The 19,596-nt window shown below is 41.6% G+C and overlaps 4 protein-coding genes across 8 annotated transcripts; 3 read left to right on the top strand and 1 right to left on the bottom strand.

Moving 5' to 3' along the window:
- Positions 1-394: 394 nt before the first annotated feature.
- LOC310812404 (heterogeneous nuclear ribonucleoprotein R-like) lies at positions 395-9,131 on the top strand. Of its 3 annotated transcripts, XM_083680945.1 has the most exons (13): positions 395-536; positions 1,987-2,163; positions 2,388-2,506; positions 2,951-3,058; positions 3,394-3,507; positions 3,933-4,109; positions 4,227-4,362; positions 4,512-4,717; positions 4,892-5,041; positions 5,196-5,317; positions 5,631-6,172; positions 7,750-7,812; positions 9,047-9,131. In XM_083680945.1, the coding sequence occupies exons 2-12, from the start codon at positions 2,007-2,009 to the stop codon at positions 7,779-7,781; spliced, it is 1,863 nt and encodes a 620-aa protein (XP_083537071.1). In that variant the 5' UTR covers positions 395-536; positions 1,987-2,006; the 3' UTR covers positions 7,782-7,812; positions 9,047-9,131. The 3 variants fall into 3 exon arrangements, with proteins under 3 accessions (XP_083537071.1, XP_083537069.1, XP_083537070.1); XM_083680943.1 differs by lacking the exons at positions 7,750-7,812; positions 9,047-9,131 and having other exon boundaries at positions 5,631-6,286; XM_083680944.1 differs by lacking the exons at positions 7,750-7,812; positions 9,047-9,131 and having other exon boundaries at positions 2,003-2,163; positions 5,631-6,286.
- Positions 9,044-10,496, top strand: LOC310812405 (uncharacterized protein). 2 transcript variants are annotated; one of them, XM_083680947.1, is made up of 3 exons: positions 9,044-9,131; positions 9,420-9,651; positions 9,835-10,496. In XM_083680947.1, exons 1-3 carry the CDS (start codon positions 9,115-9,117, stop codon positions 10,105-10,107), a joined length of 522 nt encoding a protein of 173 aa, XP_083537073.1. In that variant the 5' UTR covers positions 9,044-9,114; the 3' UTR covers positions 10,108-10,496. The 2 variants fall into 2 exon arrangements, with proteins under 2 accessions (XP_083537073.1, XP_083537072.1); XM_083680946.1 differs by lacking the exon at positions 9,044-9,131 and having other exon boundaries at positions 9,223-9,651.
- A 644-nt stretch (positions 10,497-11,140) lies between these two features.
- dnajc8 (DnaJ (Hsp40) homolog, subfamily C, member 8) lies at positions 11,141-15,776 on the top strand. Its single transcript, XM_083681149.1, has 8 exons — positions 11,141-11,234; positions 11,822-11,923; positions 12,172-12,295; positions 12,835-12,929; positions 13,282-13,353; positions 13,822-13,913; positions 14,497-14,572; positions 15,060-15,776. Exons 1-8 carry the CDS (start codon positions 11,163-11,165, stop codon positions 15,177-15,179), a joined length of 753 nt encoding a protein of 250 aa, XP_083537275.1. The 5' UTR covers positions 11,141-11,162; the 3' UTR covers positions 15,180-15,776.
- Positions 15,777-17,124: 1,348 nt separating this feature from the next.
- Positions 17,125-19,583, bottom strand: LOC310812506 (uncharacterized protein). 2 transcript variants are annotated; one of them, XM_083681099.1, is made up of 5 exons: positions 19,336-19,583; positions 18,998-19,037; positions 18,268-18,473; positions 17,943-18,027; positions 17,125-17,721 (listed from the first exon to the last, which is right to left on the bottom strand). In XM_083681099.1, the coding sequence occupies exons 2-5, from the start codon at positions 18,998-19,000 to the stop codon at positions 17,572-17,574; spliced, it is 444 nt and encodes a 147-aa protein (XP_083537225.1). In that variant the 5' UTR covers positions 19,001-19,037; positions 19,336-19,583; the 3' UTR covers positions 17,125-17,571. The 2 variants fall into 2 exon arrangements, with proteins under 2 accessions (XP_083537225.1, XP_083537224.1); XM_083681098.1 differs by lacking the exons at positions 18,998-19,037; positions 19,336-19,583 and having other exon boundaries at positions 18,268-18,534.
- Between the last annotated feature and the right edge of the window lie 13 nt (positions 19,584-19,596).

Genomic DNA, 19,596 nt, shown 5'->3' on the forward strand with positions numbered 1-19,596 from the left:
TGTGTGTGTGTGTGTGTGTGTGTGTGTGTGTGTGTGTGTGTGTGTGTATATGTATGTGTGTATGTGTGTGTATCTATATATACACACACACACACACAAAATGTAGATATAATTCCTTGAAATGTTACCCTTGAAATATTTGGGGGGTTTTGTCATTTTAATGGGGGGGTTTTCTGGACCCATTTAATGTATTTTCCTCTGGAAAACGTCTGGCCATAATCAGAAAAACGATACAAATTCAAAGACGTTCAGAATATATTTGTCTTAAAGTAAAGGACCTAATTGGTGGAAAGTGATATCAATCACTTTTAAACCTCTTCGATTGGTTGAAGAGATTGCTACGTAGAGGATCGTGGGGGGTGGGGGGGGGGATTCGTCGCCGAGTGGTGGCGTTGCACGAGCGACGGGACTGTTTCGAAATCTGTCTCGTGGGTAGACCCAAACATATTATTAATATTCACTACTTTGGATAAGTCTCATAGGTTAATTATTGCAAAATATAATTTACGGTAGTGTTATTTTCCTGAATACGATAGGTAAGCTTTTGCTAACTATTCATTTTGCACCCTTTTTGGCGGGTGGTTTATTTGAATTCTGAAAGGTGTCCTGCACGCCAGGCCTCTACGACTGCTTCGTTTTTACATTATGAACCCTGTAGCTAACTATGTTCAATATTTTTAAAATATTTGCAATTGTAATGATTTAATGTTCATTCGACTTAATTTAATAGTTAAAATTGTGCATCCATGCATTTGTTATATCTAAATGTAACGGTTGCCAGCTATTAGCTTGCTATCTGGCTAGCAACTTGAGAGGGGGGCGGGACGGTGCTTTGCTTGCCTGCCAGAGAGCAGGAAGACAACACAGTAACGGTACAGGATCAACCCCTTAGATGGGTATATTTCCCCTTAGATGGGTATATAGTGCAACATCGTTGTTCGAATGCTCTTGGTTATTGGGATGATAGAAGAAGTTGATTTACATGACTAATTCAACTGAATAACAGTTAACAAGCAAACAGTAAACATGCTGTCCCCCCCCTCCTTGTGTGAATTGGTGACAGTTATTCAAACGCGTATTTTGTGGATTAATGAGAGACCGAAAGTATGTCAAAAATAACGTAAAGCTACATGACTGTAACTCAGACGGGGCAGGAGATATGCTTGTTCAAAGTTTGGTGGGGGTACAAGTTTAATTTGCAGGAAACCTAATGGGCGGAGCTTATAGGTCCTTTTGAGAAACTTGTTGCTCTTGAGGGGCTGTTCATGTGTACCAAATTTCCTGACTATAGCACACACAGGACAGGAGATATGCTTTTTCAAGGTTGGAATTTCATTAGCTGGATTATCCAACTCATTGGCACTTGCCACAGAGTTGGACAGCCTGCTCAACTCACCCATCACAGTTTTACTCTGGATACCTTAACAAATCCCAGTGTTGACGTTTCCACTGTACAGTAACCATGTCTGGGCATGTATGACATTCATCTGTATCTTCTTTCAAATGTCCCGATCTTTTGAGAACAAACACTTAGCAAAATCTTCTACTATAGAAAAAAAAAGTGCGGTCTGGTCTGCCCAACTGCCCCCAGCAGTTCGGAGTAACGCAGGACAACCTAATCAAGGTGAGGAAACACCTGCACTGATTGAGTTCACCTTGTTTAGTGTGTCCTTTATTACTCCGAACTGCTCGATAGTAGAAGAGGATGATATGACAGCAAGTACCAGATCTCTATGGCAAGATGCATCATTCAACCAAGTTTTGTCAAAATTGCCCCAGTGGTGTCTGAGATATTGCATGTGACATACAAACAGACGGATACAGATCCACAGTCCCCAATTATAAGCCATCTCAGTTCGTCTCCTGGGCTGCAATAGGCAACTCAAACAGATTATTAGAATTTTTATAATAATTTTTGCAACAATGGCAATTGAACAAAACGTATTACATAATAACTGACATCCACTTTCTCACCTGTCTTAACAGTCCCCCCCTCTCTCAGGAGAATGGCAGACGCCGAGGTGAACGGTAGTTCTGTCCCGGTGAAGGAGGAAGAGGAGCCCATGGACGTCACCACCACGCACACAGAGAACTACCAGACACTCATCGATGCCGGGCTGCCACAGAACGTGGCTGAGAACCTTGACAACATCTTTCAGACTGGTAGGGAGTCATCCAGTGGTTGAGCCTCACCAAAATGCAGAGGACTCTGCAGCAAACTGCAATTCCGTTTTTCTTGTTTTGTTTTAAACACTGGGGAGTACAGGATGCATTGGGAGTCCTCTTCCTTTTATCTAATGAGTCTGTGAAGACCTCTAACACCTCCCCAAAGTCAGTAGATGTAGCCTGTACGTGTTCACTCTTGAAAACGTCTAATCTACCCATAGGGCTGGTGGCGTACGCTGACCTGGACGAGAGGGCCATCGATGCTCTGAGAGAGTTCAATGAGGAGGGGGCGCTGTCTGTGCTGCAGCAGTTCAAGGAGAGTGACCTGTCTCATGTGCAGGTGAGTGTCCTTGCTCTGGTTGTTCTGGTGATTCATAATATATAATAATAATATATGCCATTTAGCTGACGCTTTTATCCAAAGCGACTTACATTGCAGTGAGTGCATACATTTCAGTATATATGGTCCCAGCGGGACTCAAACCCACAACCTAAGCGTTGTTAGCGCCATGCTCTACTGAGCCACAGAGGACCACGTTAGACTAATTAAGACTGTGTGTTATGCAGTTGTAATTGTGATGCTGAGGTATTTTTTAGTGTGTCACACAGTGCAGCTTGTGAAAACGCTGAAGCAGCAGAATGAAAATTAATTACTAGGACTCATTTGGGTGATGAATGTGATTCAAAGAGGATCTGAGAAAGTAGACACCTCTAATGGGCTATTTTGCCACCCTACGTTGAAAATAAATGTGTTTCGACAGTTTGTTTTTCCCTTGTGTTCCAGAACAAAAGTGCATTCCTCTGTGGAGTTATGAAGACTTACAGACAGAGGGAAAAACAAGGAAGTAAAGTACAGGAATCCACCAAGGGTCCCGACGAGACCAAGATCAAGGTAAAAGAGGTTGAAGAATGATTCAAGGGTGCGCATAGGGTGCTTTTCCACTAGAGACTGTGGAAAAGCACCATTAGACTGCGTTGTGTTAATAAGGATTTGGGTCAATTAAATTTTAACTCGCTCAAGTGCACAGACTGAATACAAATTCAGTTAATTAATTGGAAAATTCTCATGGAAAACAATGAGCAATTTGAAATTCATGAATTTAATTTAATTTTAATTCACTCTGTGCGTTGACTGAATTGAAGTTTAAATTGACCTCTACCCTGGTGTGAATGTTATTCTGCTCAGGTCTGTTTTGTAGTTAACCTTCAGATAAATGTGTTCCTCAGGCTCTACTGGACCGGACAGGATACACCCTGGATGTCACTACAGGACAGAGGAAATATGGAGGACCCCCACCTGAGGAGGTGTTCCAGGGAACACAGCCTGGAATTGGAACTGAGGTAAGGATGGAGGTCTACAGTATAGTAGGGATTTTTCCTTATCGATGAGATCACACCCCTAATCCATCCAACAATCTCATTTTCTTTCAACTACCCAACAAATCCATTGTCCAAACCGTCTTAAAACTTTGTCCACTACCAACATAAGACTTTGCAAGGCCACAAAGTTTCTCTGGACTTTTTCTTTCTAGTTACAATATATGGCTGTGATTGTATTATATGGTTGCCTGTCTCACTTTCTTTAGCTGATTGCACTTATTGTGAGTCACTCTGGATAAGAACATCTGTTATCTGACTGAAATGTAAAAAAAAAAAAAAGGTCTTATGTCCTGGTTACAACATCACATACACAGTATCGGAGGTCTAAGGAGCTGCTGATCCAATAACATTGGGGAGCTCTCAGTGATCCAGGTTCTCTTCCCCAGGTGTTTGTGGGGAAGATCCCCAGAGACCTGTATGAAGATGAGTTGGTGCCTCTGTTTGAGAAAGCCGGTCCTATCTGGGACCTCAGGCTCATGATGGACCCTTTGTCTGGTCAGAACCGGGGCTACGCTTTCATCACCTTCTGCAGCAAGGACGCAGCACAAGAGGCCGTGAAACTTGTAAGTCCCTGCAGCGTTTCAATCGTCCTACGGTGCCATTACCTCAGGAATGAAAAATGTCAGACTTCGTTAATCTCTGACTCTATAACTAAGCTATGACACTTTTTTTATTTTCAGTGTGACAACTATGAAATCCGATCTGGGAAGTATCTTGGGGTGTGCATATCCGTGGCGAACAACCGCCTGTTTGTCGGATCAATTCCAAAGAACAAGACCAGAGAAAGCATATTAGAGGACTTCGGTAAAGTCACAGGTCAGTCCCAGTTCAAATGCCCCCTTTTTGATTTACCTTGATTGACGTTGTTTATTTTCGGTTTGTATTGTATGACCTGTGGTGTTGATCTCACTCATCCTTCCTTCCCTCCTTCCTTTGTTCGTTTCTTCCTTCCTTCCTTCCCTCAGAGGGACTTCAAGAAGTCATATTGTACCACCAACCAGACGACAAGAAGAAGAACCGTGGATTTTGTTTCCTGGAGTACGAGGACCACAAGTCTGCGGCCCAGGCCCGTCGCCGCCTCATGAGTGGTAAGGTGAAGGTGTGGGGGAACCCCGTCACCGTGGAGTGGGCTGACCCAGTTGCAGAACCTGACGCGGATGTCATGGCCAAGGTGAGCCTCACCTCTTGTCCCTTGCTGTCTCTCACTAACTAACACACCACCATCTTTCTCTCTTATTCAAAACTAATTAAGAACCACTCTTTTTGTATAAAATATGATGAATATGGAGTTGAACCTTGGTGTGTGTGTGTGTGTGTGTGTGTGTGTGTGTGTGTGTGTGCACAGGTGAAGGTCCTGTTTGTCAGGAAGCTGGCAACACCGGTCACAGAGGAGCTACTGGAGAAGACCTTCTCTCAGTTTGGGAAGCTGGAGCGGGTGAAGAAGCTCAAAGACTATGCCTTTGTGCACTTTGAGGACAGGGACGCAGCTGTGAAGGTCAGTTACCCAGACTATAGACTTTCTTTTGTTTACTCATTCCTTTCTTTAAAATTAGCCCTTTTAAGAACACCCAAAGACACTTCACATAATAAAATCAGCAGTTGAACCTGCTCAGTGAGTGTATCGATAAAAAAAATTCTGCTTTGCTCAGGCAATGGATGACATGAATGGGAAGGAGCTGGGTGGAGAGGAGATTGAGATAGTTCTGGCGAAGCCCCCGGACAAGAAGAGGAAAGAGCGTCAGGCTCAGCGCCAGACCACCAGAACCACAGGGTGAGGAGCAGGACACAGAGACAGAAACAACTCCTGTCCCCTATTTCCGACTCCCTTGACTCTTGTGCAAATCTGAAAGGATTGGATAGGTAAAAGCAAGGTGGCCTATCACCTTACACCTAGCCTATCAGGTGACACGGTGGAGCCACGACCATCTTGTTCATACCTATACAATCTTTTCAGATCTATATAAATGTCGCGGGTGAAAGGACAACGCGTTGTTTGCCTGGGTTTGACTAACAGTTATCAGAACTGGCTGAGGAAAATCCAGAGTAACATTAAAGATGGTGTTTTTGTTGTTGTTTTTCTGCAGGTATGATGACTACTACTACTACCCTCCACCACGTATGCCTCCACCAGGTAGGGGCAGGGGTCGCGGAGGCCGAGGGGGCTACGCCTACCCCCCAGACTACTACAACTACGAGGACTACTACGATGACTATTACAGCTACGACTATCACGACTACCGCGGGGGTTACGAAGACCCTTACTACGGATACGAAGACGTTTACAGCATGAGGGGGCGCGGCAGTCGGCCCAGCAGGGGGGGGCCGCCCCCACCCAGGGCCCGCGGAGCTCCGCCCACACGGGGGCGAGGGGGCTATGCCCAGAGAGGGCCGCCCATGGGGGGGCCGAGGGGCGGCAGAGGGGGGGGGCGGGGAGCGCCCTTCCAGCCGCAGAGGGGCCGTGGCGCCCGAGGTGCCAGGGGGAACCGTGGTGGCAACGTGGGGGGCAAGAGGAAGGCGGACGTCTTCAACCAACCCGACTCCAAACGCCGGCAGACCAACAACCAGCAGAACTGGGGGTCCCAGCCCATCGCCCAGCAACCGCTGCAACAAGGTGGCGACTATTCCGGTAACTATGGTTACAGTAATGACACCCTGGAGTTTTCACAGGATTCTTATGGGCAGCAGTGGAAGTAGACGCAGCAAAAACGTATTTGGCAAGTAAAAAAAAAAAAACACAAAAGACCACAAAAAAAAAACATAAGGAGATTGGCTGCCATTTTTGATTGACTTTTTATTCTTCATCCCTCATGAAAAAAAAATATTTCACTGACACACAAAAAAATGGACAGAACCCCAGAATTGGCTCAACTTGATTGGCTGGAATTGCGTTTTGGCTGAAGAAGTGAATGTAACCGTTTTGCTCAATCCTTACTCTTTACGGTTACATGACGGGACATATGTCTTAAAACACACAAAACCCTTTTACTCCTACTTTTTGTTTGTATTTCTTTTAAAGCCAACAATGAACATTTTAAAAGTGGACAGTCATTCTCAAAAGTCTGAGACGACATTAAAATCATGAAAATTGTCTGTTGTCCATGCTCTTCCCACCCCCCTTCGTTACCTGTACTCTCCCCCCACCCCCACCCCTATTTCTGGTTTCTGATAGTGGCATAGACTTGCTTGTAAATAATTGCATATGATTAGAGCTTCATATTAATTTTTTGCAGTGATGGAGAAAAGAATCCACAGAAAGGAGAAAAAAAAAAAAGGTTTTGTAACGTTAAAAATGTATGTCTAGCATTTCTAGAGGTAGATCAATTGTGTTTTTTAAAACTGATATTATTATTATTATAACTTCCTATGTTTTCTTTGAACTTGCCCGTTAGAAATCGGTTTGGCTTACCTTAAGAGCCATAGCAGTTTGTTCTCTGGTGTTTGTATTTATAACTTTTTCGTTTGTTCCGTTTCAATAAAACTCAGTTGAGCATCATTCAATTGTCAGATACCTACAATTCAGTGGTGTCATTCAGTATTTGAGTCAATTCCTACCTACCTCAAATGTTCACATTTTGGCAAAGATATTGTCTGTTTGTTTTTTTTCTAAAAAAGGATGAACCAAGTCTAAATGAAATCATCACTAAGAAATTATGGGGGAAAGCGCACACATGGTGTTTGATTGGTAGAGTGACTGAATAAACAAGGATTTTAACCCTTTATTTTTCAGGATACGCCACACTATTAAGATTATCTTACAGATTGGAGCCTCAAAGATATTTCCACAGTATGTTTGTACCAGGATGCACATTTCACTGTCACCATGTTGATACATTGGCCAATACGGGACACTCAGAATGATCAATAATTCATTAAACAGTCCCTTTCAGTCAACAATCAGTTATTTACCTCTATTTAAACACAGTGGGCCATTGGAAATATTTGCGTAATTGTCGACACAGAGAACAACTAAATAGATGTGACGTTATCCCTGGGAAAACAGTGGATCTGATATTGCGAAGGGTTACAATTTGTTTTGCAGAATCATCAGAATGATGTCTATGCTGCTGTATGCTTGGTCTGTTGCTTCAGTTGTGATCCTTTACACCCTGCTTTTCCGTAGAAATGTGCTAAGAGCCATATGCCTTTTGGTCCAGTGATATTATTTGTGTTTATGTTTTTGTCCTTTTATCCCAACTTACCCAGGTGGTGAGGCAACAGCAGCATCCCTTGAATGAGGAACTCACCTGAACTGTGTTCTTACAAAGGGTGAGCTAGTTTACAGAGTACTGTCTCCTGACCAACAATTACTGCTTCTCAGAGGGGGATATCCAGCCACATTAATACCATGCTTGTTGAAACTAGTATCCATACTGTAAACCAGCTACATTTTAATTGATTCCTTTAATGCCTTTCATTGCAAAACTACTTTAACATTTAAACGGGCACTTCACTCCTTTTTAACCTCATATTCATTATCTCCAGCACCATACCAGTGTCTACATATATATTCCTACATTCTATAGTCAAAAAAAGTCCTAAGATAGATAATTAAAAACAATGACATTTTTAAAAAGGCTTTAGTTTTTGAGAATCACTTATTTATTTTGTGATGACATCCCATAACATCATAGGACCTTTTCCTCTTGTCATTTTGGGTACAGAATGTAGGAAAGTGCCCTTTTTAAATCTTTAAATTGCAGTTATTACGCTTCCCCACATCATTAATAAAGTAATGCTATTTTGTAGTCTACTCTATATTAATCTCGTTCCCAGACACTTCCACCTAATAGGCTTGGAAGGTCTGGTGGACCAATGTGTCCAACTTGGCCTTTGTTTACCCAATACAAAGATTGGTAAAAGCTTCTGACGCATACCCATTGGCTGTACCTCATGTCAATCAACTCCCACAGCACCTGGGTAAACCCCCAAACCATGCAAATACCTTTCACTTGTACCCCTTTGTGCTGATCGCTGTCCCCATTTCAAATCCTTTGGAAAAAATATGTTTCTTCACCACTAGAGGCAGCCTTCTCAAAGAGAACCGAAGGACTAGGATTTCATTTTTCTCAGACCTAATTAACATTTTACTCTACTTGGCAATTACAAACTACTCTGTGGATGGCCCTTTTATTACAATACTTGTAAGGTCACCTAGATTCCAATGCCTTCATAGAAAGGGATTTGATCAAGACTGGCAAGCATTGGAACCATAGACTTTTAATACGATTGGAACAAAAGGCGAATCTGGAAATTGGTGTCTTTACTTTTTGAGTCCACAAGAGGGCAGTATTCATGTTTGTCCCAAAGACAAGAGTAAAAGCTGCCACAAGAGTAAAAGCTCTTGTGGCATACATATCTTATTGCTGTGTTGATTTTAATTGAAATAAGCATCCCAAATGTAGGTTTGTATTGATTAATAAAGGTGTGCTCAAAAGTTTCATGTAAATACGCTTCCTAAACACAGTTGTGAGTTTCTTTTATATCTTGCTTTTGTCACCAGACATGGGGAGCTGCCCTCAGGGTAGTGCTGCTCACCCTGCACTCCATCCATGTGGATGAATTAGGTTCATGGAGAGGGCTTATGGGTAAGGAGTCATTTTTCTAACCATAGATTTGTTCATGTTCGATTATCTTTTCCCTTTAAGTTCTATCTGAAACACTTGAGGGATGTGTGTGGTGTGATGTCATAATCACTAGATGACAGTTCCATAGAAGATTCCAAAAAAGATTCCATTGTCAATCTAGCATTCCACATTATCAAGACTCCATTGAGGTGTTGCCAATTCTGACCTAAATAGACTTGTTTGGTAGTGGTTGTCTGAGAAATGTCTGACATTGGTTAATATGGCCCTCTCTCTATGGCCTTTTTCCAGCCCTCCCTCTAAGGAGCGAACACAGATTCTGTCCAAACTGCCGACCTGGGCCACAGTGGGGATAGACATCCCTAATGAGGAGCTCCTGGAATATCTGCGCATCCAGACCAGTGAAAAGACTCCAGAAGAGCTCTGTATCTTTGTGTTCCTGTTCCCTGTCATCTATCTCCTTCTCCTCGCCCTACTTGTGCTTGTTCTCTACCATGTTCACAGAAGAGACCAGAAAAAAAAGGTACAAAAAAATATATATTTTGATGTTAGGGTTAGGGTTCTGCTGCTTTGTGTTTCATAAAACCTATTTTATACTTTGTTTACTGTTTTACTTTTTTATTCCTGTAAAGTGTGTTAAGACTGGGAAATTGACTTTAGATAAAGATTGATTGCTTTGATTAATGAATGACGCACCCTCATACAGCAGCAGCAGTCTGAGATAGAGGAGCTGCATGAGCAGATTCAGCAGGGCCAGGCCCTGAAGGAGGTGGCGCTGAGGCTGGAGGAGGTGGCGCTGAGGCTGGAGTCCCTGGAGAAGGCCAAGAGAGCAATGCAGACCAAGGGCAGGAAGGGTAGACACCGCCACCAGAACCACCGCAGAACCTACCATGGATCCACCCTGGCCTCCACCAGCCTCCTGGAAGACATCAGCCTGTTAGACCTCAGCAAGAGGCACACCAAAGACATTGAAAAATAGGGGGGAGGAAGAAGCTGAAGCATGCACAATGTGCTTTGACATTTTGGAAGAGATTCTGATATATATTTAGATTTTGTGAAAGTAAATGGTTTGTGTTATTTTGGGGGGGATTTCAAGTGTGGTCTGCTGTGAAATGTCAGGTGACATCACAATAGCATTTGAAGTTGATGTCTGGTGTCAGCACTCAGCAGCTAAAGTTTACATTTGCAAACTGGTTTCTTGTGACTACCCCTCACATGATGCATGAATTAGCCCTGAAGGAATTGCTTTGCATACTGAATTAAACTAACATGTGGTGGGAAGTTATGTAATTCCATGAACTGTTCATAACTGTTCATCCTGTTCATTATTGTCGAACACATCAAGCAAAAACACTATATTTCTATCGTATCGCATGGAAGAATAAAGATATGTTGCTAATGGTTTCCATGTATTTGACAAAAATATTTTGTGCAGAGAGAAAATGTGGACAAAGCACAGTTTACAAGCTGAAAGAGCTTGTGCATGAAACTTGGACAATTTAGCCAGTAACTTTTCTGGTCAACAGTTGCATTTTAAAAGGAATTGTAGACCAACCAGGTTTTTAAAAATATTGTTTGTTGTCCCAACTTCAAAAGCACTCTAATGGCATTCATGCATGACTAATGCAAGCTATAGGGCTGGTTTCCTGGACACAGATTAAGTCTAGACTAAAAAGCAGTAAAAAGTGTGATTTAGTCCAGGACTACTTGTAATCTTTGTCCGTGAAACCGCCCCTCAGTCTCTTAACTCAATTTGGCTATTGATTTTCAGGTGAGGTAGAGACACAATAATTGAGAAACCACAAAAACGCTTATTAAACGGGAAATAAAACGTACAAGAGACGTTTTGTACGCCAATGTGTAACACAACTGTTATATTAGCTATTTGAAGAAATCCCCATGTAAAAAATGAATGCGGATTTTCGACTTGAACCGGAAGTAAGTTCATGGACTACATTTTGACGAAAACACTAAACCTAAAAAAAAAAAAAAAAAAAGATATTGTGACGTCACATGAATGAGGCTTGAGCCAAGATGGCGGCTGCGGGAGGAGAGCCTTCTGCCCAGAGTGGTTCAGATGATCTGTTCAATAGTTTTTACACAGAGGTAGGACAAATCAGGATAGAAATGCACAGGATTTACCCTAAGCTTACATATGCATGATGTCATATAAAATTCTGGTCATAAATGCACTCATTTTGTAATTATAGGACCTAATACAGTGAGTATCAGCAACTGGCTAGCACAGAACATGGGTTTGTATGACTGATAGCTAAGCTAGTTGCACTTATGAAGAACACGTAAACTACACTGGCATCATATTTAACGTAGCTAGTTTATTCTGCTTAGAATAATAAAAATGCACATTAAGCAACGGTCAAATCTCTAGTACTGACACTTGATAAACCCGCCTAGCTAAAGCTACCAACAAACCTGGCTTCGTGGTTGTTACTGTGACTTATGGTTTGTCAAAGGCTATATTGATATCCAGTTTTACACCTAGAAGATTGGATCGAGCAGCTTTCAGCTGGTTAACGTCATTTACTATTTGTGTTCAACACCTTATTTATGTGGACTCTACTGGCGAGTCAAACGATGAAGATGTAGAAATTTATTTTTGGCTTGCAAGCGTTACAGTGTCATGCCACAACTGTTATGACCATTCCTAATGTGAAATGTATGTTGGCCAACAGGTAAAGCAGATAGAGAAGAGGGACTCTGTGTTGACCTCGAAGCAGCAGATTGACAGGCTGCTCAGACCGGGGTCTTCCTACTTCAATCTCAACCCCTTTGAGGTAAGTGGCCTCCTTGAAGTGATGGTTGATAATCTAGTCCTGTGACAGATGTGTATTATGTAAACATGTGTTGCAGCTGTCTGAGGTGTGGACTTCTTTGCATAATAGGTGTTACACTGACCGACACAGGATGAGCCCAGGCTGAGCTATACCCAACCTGAATTACTTGCAGGATACTGTATAATAATCTCAATGTTTCCTACACACTATCAGCTTTCCATTTCCATTTCCAATCATTTGTGTTACAGGTGTTACAAATTGATCCAGAGGCAACAGACGAGGAGTTGAAGAAGAGGTTTCGTGCACTGTCCATATTGGTCCATCCAGACAAGAATCAGGATGATCCAGACAGAGCACAGCTAGCCTTTGAAGGTATGCATGCTTTAACTGTCTCTGCATTAGATTACACAGTCAAAGCATCACCATAAACTAAATCTCTAATTAAGAAAAGCTTTTGCACAGTTAAGATAAAGTCTCCTCTGACAGGTGCGTAGAAGGGAATAAACTTGGATGGAAGTAGACAAGTTTATGGACTCCTGTCTGTCTGTGCTTGCACATTCAACATGGTTAGTGCTGAGTTTTGGTCATGTAGACACGTACTGTAGACCTGTAGAGGCTTTGTTGCCTCATACAGCTTTTTTCTGTACAAACGTCTACAGTATGTGACCAAAACATTTCACAAACTTTCCGTTTTCAAACAGAGAGAGTGTGTGCAGAAAGTCCCTATCACAACCAATCAATATCTATATTGTCCCAAAAGATAAATCTGTAGTGCAGTCAGGGATAAAAAACAACAATAACAACCACACAACAAATAAACATACAAGATAAAAGCCAGGGAATATATCACTTTACTTTAAATAATACTTTTTTTTACTAAAATGAAACTAAATCTGACCATGTGTTTCTAGCTGTGGATAAGGCATACAAGCTACTCCTGGATGGAGACCAGAAGAAGAGAGCAGTGGATGTGATCCATGCGGGGAAGGAGTATGTTGAACATAATGTGAGTGGTCCTCTAGTTCCTCTGCTCACATATGCTAACTTGACTTGTTTACTTGACCTTATTATTTCCATATGGTGGTCAAATACAGATAAATAAAATGTACACACACACACACACACACACACACAGGCATAGGGCATCACATACAATGTATATAAACACAACACTGACAGACATAAATAGATTAAAAGATGTGTATGATAAAATAAATAGGGTTAAAGTTCTGGGTTGAGATGCATGACTGTTAGTGAGGGGATTACTGCACAAATGTAGAGATACTCAGCAATAGTACCAGTATAGTGATGTCAATGTGCAGTTAAGTTTCATATGCTTTTACTCTTTATTTTAACAGATGAAGGAGAAGAGGAAACAGCTGAAGAAGGATGGGAAGCCTCAGATTGTGGAGGAGGATGACCCAGAAATGGTATTTGGATAGGACAGACACAATAGTCATATACATAGAAAAAGATAATTGTTTGGGGAAAATATGTGTTTATTGAATTTCTTTATGGTTATTATGACACCTAGTCCAACTGTGCGGTTACCTTTGGTTAAGCACGTAAACCGACTATAAACCTGTATTTCAATTTGAGTATTTGTGTTCTGTAGTTTTTTTCAATACAAGGAACTAACTACAAAGAGCTAACTGCCCCTTCACGTCCCATTATGCACAATTTACATTTACATTTATGGCATTTAGCAGATGCCTTTATCCAGGACCAGGGGCTATTGGCAGTCACAATGCTAGAAGAAGGAAGAATTCCTTTTCTTTTCTTTTTTTTCTTTTTTTCTTTTTTTTTACAGGAGGTACTGGGGATGAAGAGGTGTCAGAGGGACAGTGATATTGTTGTTTCACCCCGGTAAACATCTCTTCTCTTGCTCTGTATCTCAGTTCAGGCAGGCGGTGTACAAGCAGACCATGAAGCTGTTTGCAGAGCTGGAGATCAAGAGGAAGGAGAGGGAAGCCAAGGATATGCACGAGAGGTATAAGAGCCATTTCAGCCATATAATTACTCTACAATGATGTAATGTACACACACACACACACACACACACACACACACACACACACACACATATACAGGCATAGGGCATCACATACAAGGTATATAAACACAACACTGACAGACATAAATAGATTAAAAGATGTGTATGGGGCGCTTAGTGGCGTAGCACACTAATGCGCTTACCACATAATCGCAAGGTTCCTGGTTCAATTCCGACCCTCGACATATCTTGCATGTCATCCCTCCTCTCTCTCCCATCCTTCCTGTCAATCTCTACTGTCTATCCCAATAGAGCAGAAATGCCCTAAAAACATATTTTTAAAAAAATGAAAAAAAAAGTTCTGTATTATGCATTATTAAGAAGAAAAAAAACAACTGCACTGATTACTCTCCGATATTATGCTGCTGCAAGACACGTCTAGTTTTAAATACATTTCTGTCACTCTTTGGGTAATTTGCTGACTATTGAAATGTCAGATTTGTAAAAGAGCTTTATAGGAAAACATGGCCCTCAATATGTTTTGTTATGGTCTTATATGGTGTTCATTTTTTCTCCTCAGGAAAAGGGCGAGAGAGGAAGAGATTGAGACGCACGAGAAAGCCAAGCGAGAGAGGGAATGGCAGAAAAACTTTGAGGTATGTTAGTCAAGTGATTTTTTTTTAAACATATGACACAGCCAAGAAATAGGAGGGCGACTACCGGCAGAGGTCTTTAGCCTAAAGCAACACTATTCACTCAGCAGCGTTTTTGTGACACAGCTACCGTATTGCACTGCAATGCTTGTGCGTCAACAGAATCGCCAACGTCTAGCTTGGGTGAATCTGGAACATCTCTTAAGTCATCCAACTTCCCCTGGTGACCTCATATTTCAAAGTCTGCCTTAAAGTGCCCTTTTCATTGTTAAAGTAACATTGTTAATATCTGGGTCGTGTATGTGTCTCAGGGTAATCCTTTCAAATAACAAAAAAAAAAACATTTTCCATATTATGAGTTTTAAAACGGTACATTTATTTGTAGTAAACTAAGCTTTGGTCAGCGTCACCCAAGATGATCTGGGAAGTGGAGTGTATCTAGTGTTGAATTGTTGTCTTCAGTCTTTCTTTCTTTTTTTTTTTTTACCAGGAAACGAGGGATGGGCGAGTGGACAGTTGGAGGAACTTCCAGGCCAAAGGCAAGAAAAAAGAGAAGAAGAACCGATCGTTCCTCAAGCCCCCTAAAGTCAAGATGGAGCAGAGAGAATGATGCGTCTGTTGTGAGGTTGCCGAGCTCCAGCCCAGCATCCCAAGTCTCCACCCTTTTCCCTGAAGTATGTTCTTGTCTACTACCCCACATGTATTTAAAAGCATTGATTGGATATGCTGATGCTTTGAAATCCAAGAAGGGGAGTGAACATGTGTACTGTACACCTCAGGGAAAAGGCTGGAAAAATGGGACACAGGGACGGTCTGTATGGGTTTCAGCCCACTGCTATGACTAACTATGAAAATGGCGAGACAACGCTGGTAGCTATTCATAGGAGTTGTCTGAGACACATACAGAGGTGGAGCTAGGCTAGTTTCGAGGTGGACTGGTTTAAGGATAGTACTATCCCATCATTCTGACCCTAGACAGTGCATCCACCCTTCTCCTGGGAAATTTAGTTTTGTGCTCATTTTTTAATGTACATATTTGTGATCTGCAACCTCCATGAGACATGACATCACACTGGCCTTGATTGATAGAGAAAATAAAAAGAGAAAACAGGAGATTTTCCATTTCTGTCATCACCTTTAGTTGACTGGACTTTTTTGTGATGTATTTTTTTTTTTACCTTTAATAAAAGCTTGTTTGTAACAAGCATATTTTGTTGTGGTCTGCCAAGCGTTGATTTTCAAAGGGGGGGGGGGGGCGTGAAGGGGATAATGATATTTTTAAATCATCACCTGTTATTTTTGTGTTTGTTAGGTTCATTGTAAGATGATGTGAGGCAATTCCCAGAAGCCAAATTCCAACATGCCTCTAAACACCACATCCGTGACAGAATCTCTTGCATGTGATGTCACAATGCATCCTGATCTTGAGCACGTGACCTAGATGGCTTTGTGGTGATCAAATGCAAGACATACTTGAGGTGTTTGCCAGGCATGGTGGGCTAGTTGGGGACTCCCCCATAACATTTGAAAATGAACCTATTGACAAAAGTCTACACCTCTTCCAATGATGATGTCGCTTTTCCAATAATGCACTGAAATGGTAGTTGTATCATTTTCCCCTTGGTGTGCTCTCTCTACCCAGGTTATTTAACTACTACACACATTCACAGATCATATATATACACACACAATGTTCGCCTGAATCCTAACTTCCACAATTCCGTTGTCCATACTCTGTTCTCCTATTCAATCTTCTATTGCTGTGGTGATGCACTCAATTTCTGTATTCCAAATCGCAACCCTTGAACCATAGATCTGAAAAGATTGGATGTGAATAAACAATATTGTAATTGTTCCACCTTGGGCTATATTGTAATGGCGTAAAAAACAGCCCTAGTTTTTTCAGCGCACATGATGGCACTTGACCTGCTTATTGTCGTGAACACGCCGCTATTTACTCTACCTAAGTGAGCGCAGGCGAGGTATTTTTACTTGTTACCGCCGACACAAATTGCCAATATGCCTGCGTTTGGACTTGCGTCTGTTTTGCTCTGGTTGAAAATAGAGCCCCTTGACTTCTGAAGGTGGAATTTTATGCATATTGCTTTATGGTGAGGGGTTTGAGGCTGATTTGGAATTGAGAAAATCTATTCTACCAATGCAGGTATTGGTGCTTTTCAGACTCTGTAATCTGTACAATCTGTCCATAAAAACATCAAGATATTCTTATGGAATTGTCTGGTCATTTCTCCTTGTGCTCTTGCTATGAATGACTAAACCTGTCATGAGATGTCAGTTGATATTACCTTCCATAAATATTTGGACAGTGAAACTAACATTTGATTTTGTATTCCAGAAAAAAATTGGTTTTCAGATTAAATCTGTCCAAACACTTATGGAACAGAACTTTATGTGAAAGTGAGTCATTGGTCTCATGAAATATTGGAAATTGAACATTTAATTGTCTTTTATTATAAATACATCAAGTGTTCATTTGGCAGAGACAAGCAGACATACAGTACAAATTATGCAAATAATAATACCTGTACAATGTAACAAAATTAAAGTGCATACATTGTACATCAGTTACATGGCTAATACTATTAAGTGCACACATACAGTAGGATGTAATATGAAAATATTTAATTCAAGAAGTTACTCATGAAAACATATACAAGCAAAGAGCTGTTGAGGACACAGGGCTATCAACACTAATAACAGAGTGATATTCATAGCTACAGAGGAATACATTAAAGATCCAGAAAGAGCAATCCAAATGCAAGTACATCTCACCATTTTCATAGTTCATTTTCAGCCTTAAAAAAAACAACAACATAAACCTCATTCTTCATTACAAAGTGAATCTTTGACAGTGTTCACAGGCAAGGGGACAATAAAGATTCTCTTAATCTTAATCAGGAGTTCAGTGTCTTGTAGTGTGTCTTTCATCACTACACAAGGGCAAGTGTGTAGATGATCACATCCTCTCAATCCTCGGTGTGTCACATGACCTTGCACTGATCCCCTCCTGTGGACATGGGGCCATGGGTGCTGCCTTTCAGCCCTTCCACATTGAGGCTGAGGCCCTTGAAGAACACAGCGATGCCCTCATCCTTCCCTGCTGGTTTCTGGTGCTTTTTGGCATTGGAAGTCTAGATGGAGGGGGGAAAGAAAATGTTAAATATGCTGAACAGTGAAAGTAAGTAAGTGTCATGTCTAACTGCTTGGCTAAATGGCCATTAGGGAAACCAATGTAGAAATGAGACATTGGTGATGCGCGCACGCGTACACACACACACACACACACACACACACACGCACACACACACACACACACACACACACACACACACACACACACACACACACTTACCCTACGGAGACAGTGCTGGCTCCTGAATGTGGTACTTTTGACTGTCCTGTCTGCATGCTTCTTGAACCTGGTCTCTCTCAGTTTCCTAAGACACAGAGCATACATACACAAGTATTAGACGTATGTACACACAACGTGATAATGAGTAGCTTACATCTTCTAAATTGGATATTTATCCTGAATCATTTAGAAGTAATCGATTATCAACCAAGAAACATTACACAATACTGGATTTGAATGAGATGAGTTTCCCTCATTAAGCACTTTGAGCATCTGGAAAAAAGCTATGTCAATCAATCAATCAATCAATAGCCAAGCAGCCTACCTTTCCCTCTGAAGGTCGGCTTGGTAAACCCTGAGCCAGGAGTCAGGAACTTTCTGGCTGGTGCAGGGAGCGCTCTTCCTCCTTGTCAAAACTGCACTCTTCCTCCTTACTATACTCTTCCTCCTGAACAGACTCTTCCTCCGTACCGACTGGATCTTCTTGCCGTCTATCTGGTTATTCTTGGTCCCAGACATACAGCTGGTGAACTGCCAGAGGGGAGCACCCAGGGACGACTTCACCTTCGAGTCCATCTCTATATATGTGTGTATGTGTAGATTATTCCCACCTACTAAAATGTGGGTATATATATATATGTGTGTGTGTGTATTATTCCCACCTACTAAAATGTGGGTATATATATGTGTGTGTGTGTGTGTGTGTGTGTGTGTGTGTATTATTCCCACCTACTAAAATGTGGGTATATATATATGTGTGTGTGTGTGTGTGTGTGTGTGTGTGTATTATTCCCACCTACTAAAATGTGGGTATATATATATGTGTGTGTGTGTGTGTGTGTGTGTGTATTATTCCCACCTACTAAAATGTGTGTGTGTGTGTGTGTCTATGCTTCTCTCACTCTACTATAGAGAATGAGTATCTCTCAGTATGACTCCCTGTTTTAGAGTGCACATCTATGAATGTGTCTTCAAGATTAGATGACCACAATTGAAAACGTGTGTAACAACAATCAGTATGAGACTTAAGACTGTATGTAATTGTTTTCCTTTACCATGTATAAATGGACACACTTGGTGGGCTGAGTTTCAGACCTGCACAAACAAAGATACAGTAGGAATGATTAAGTTAACAGGAGTTTTCTACATTAGAACAGTTTAGTATTTTCATTCAAAGGAAAGTGAAACTACTAGTAACTAAGTTGAACTAATGTCACTCAATGTTACTTGGAAAATACGACATGAATTGAAGGAATCGTGCATGCGAGCAGAACACACGACCATTCTACATATCAAAGTCATACCATATCATGCTGCACACTGCATATTAAACCCCCCAAAAACAGTGGTTTTGAGTGTCCCCCCCACATCCCTTTCTAACACGATTACATACCTGTATATTGATCCATGTACGGTATCCCAATTGTTCCTCACTCTTGCGAGGCAGAACAACTTAATGAAGTAAGCTTCTGTACTTGCAGCATTCCTCCAGGTACTCCAGGTCAAGGACTTGTGTGCATTTCTCCCGTCACTGGTCTTCTTATCGGCTTTTGACTGATGACCCCTCCCTGCTGCTTCTCTCAGGAAGATTACCTAAAGACGTAAGCATCACTTATCTTCTTATCGCCAGAAGGGACACAAATAAACCTGCGTG

This window comes from Argentina silus (assembly GCF_951799395.1).
Source record: "Argentina silus genome assembly, chromosome: 11".
Classification (NCBI taxonomy): Eukaryota; Metazoa; Chordata; class Actinopteri; order Argentiniformes; family Argentinidae; genus Argentina; species Argentina silus.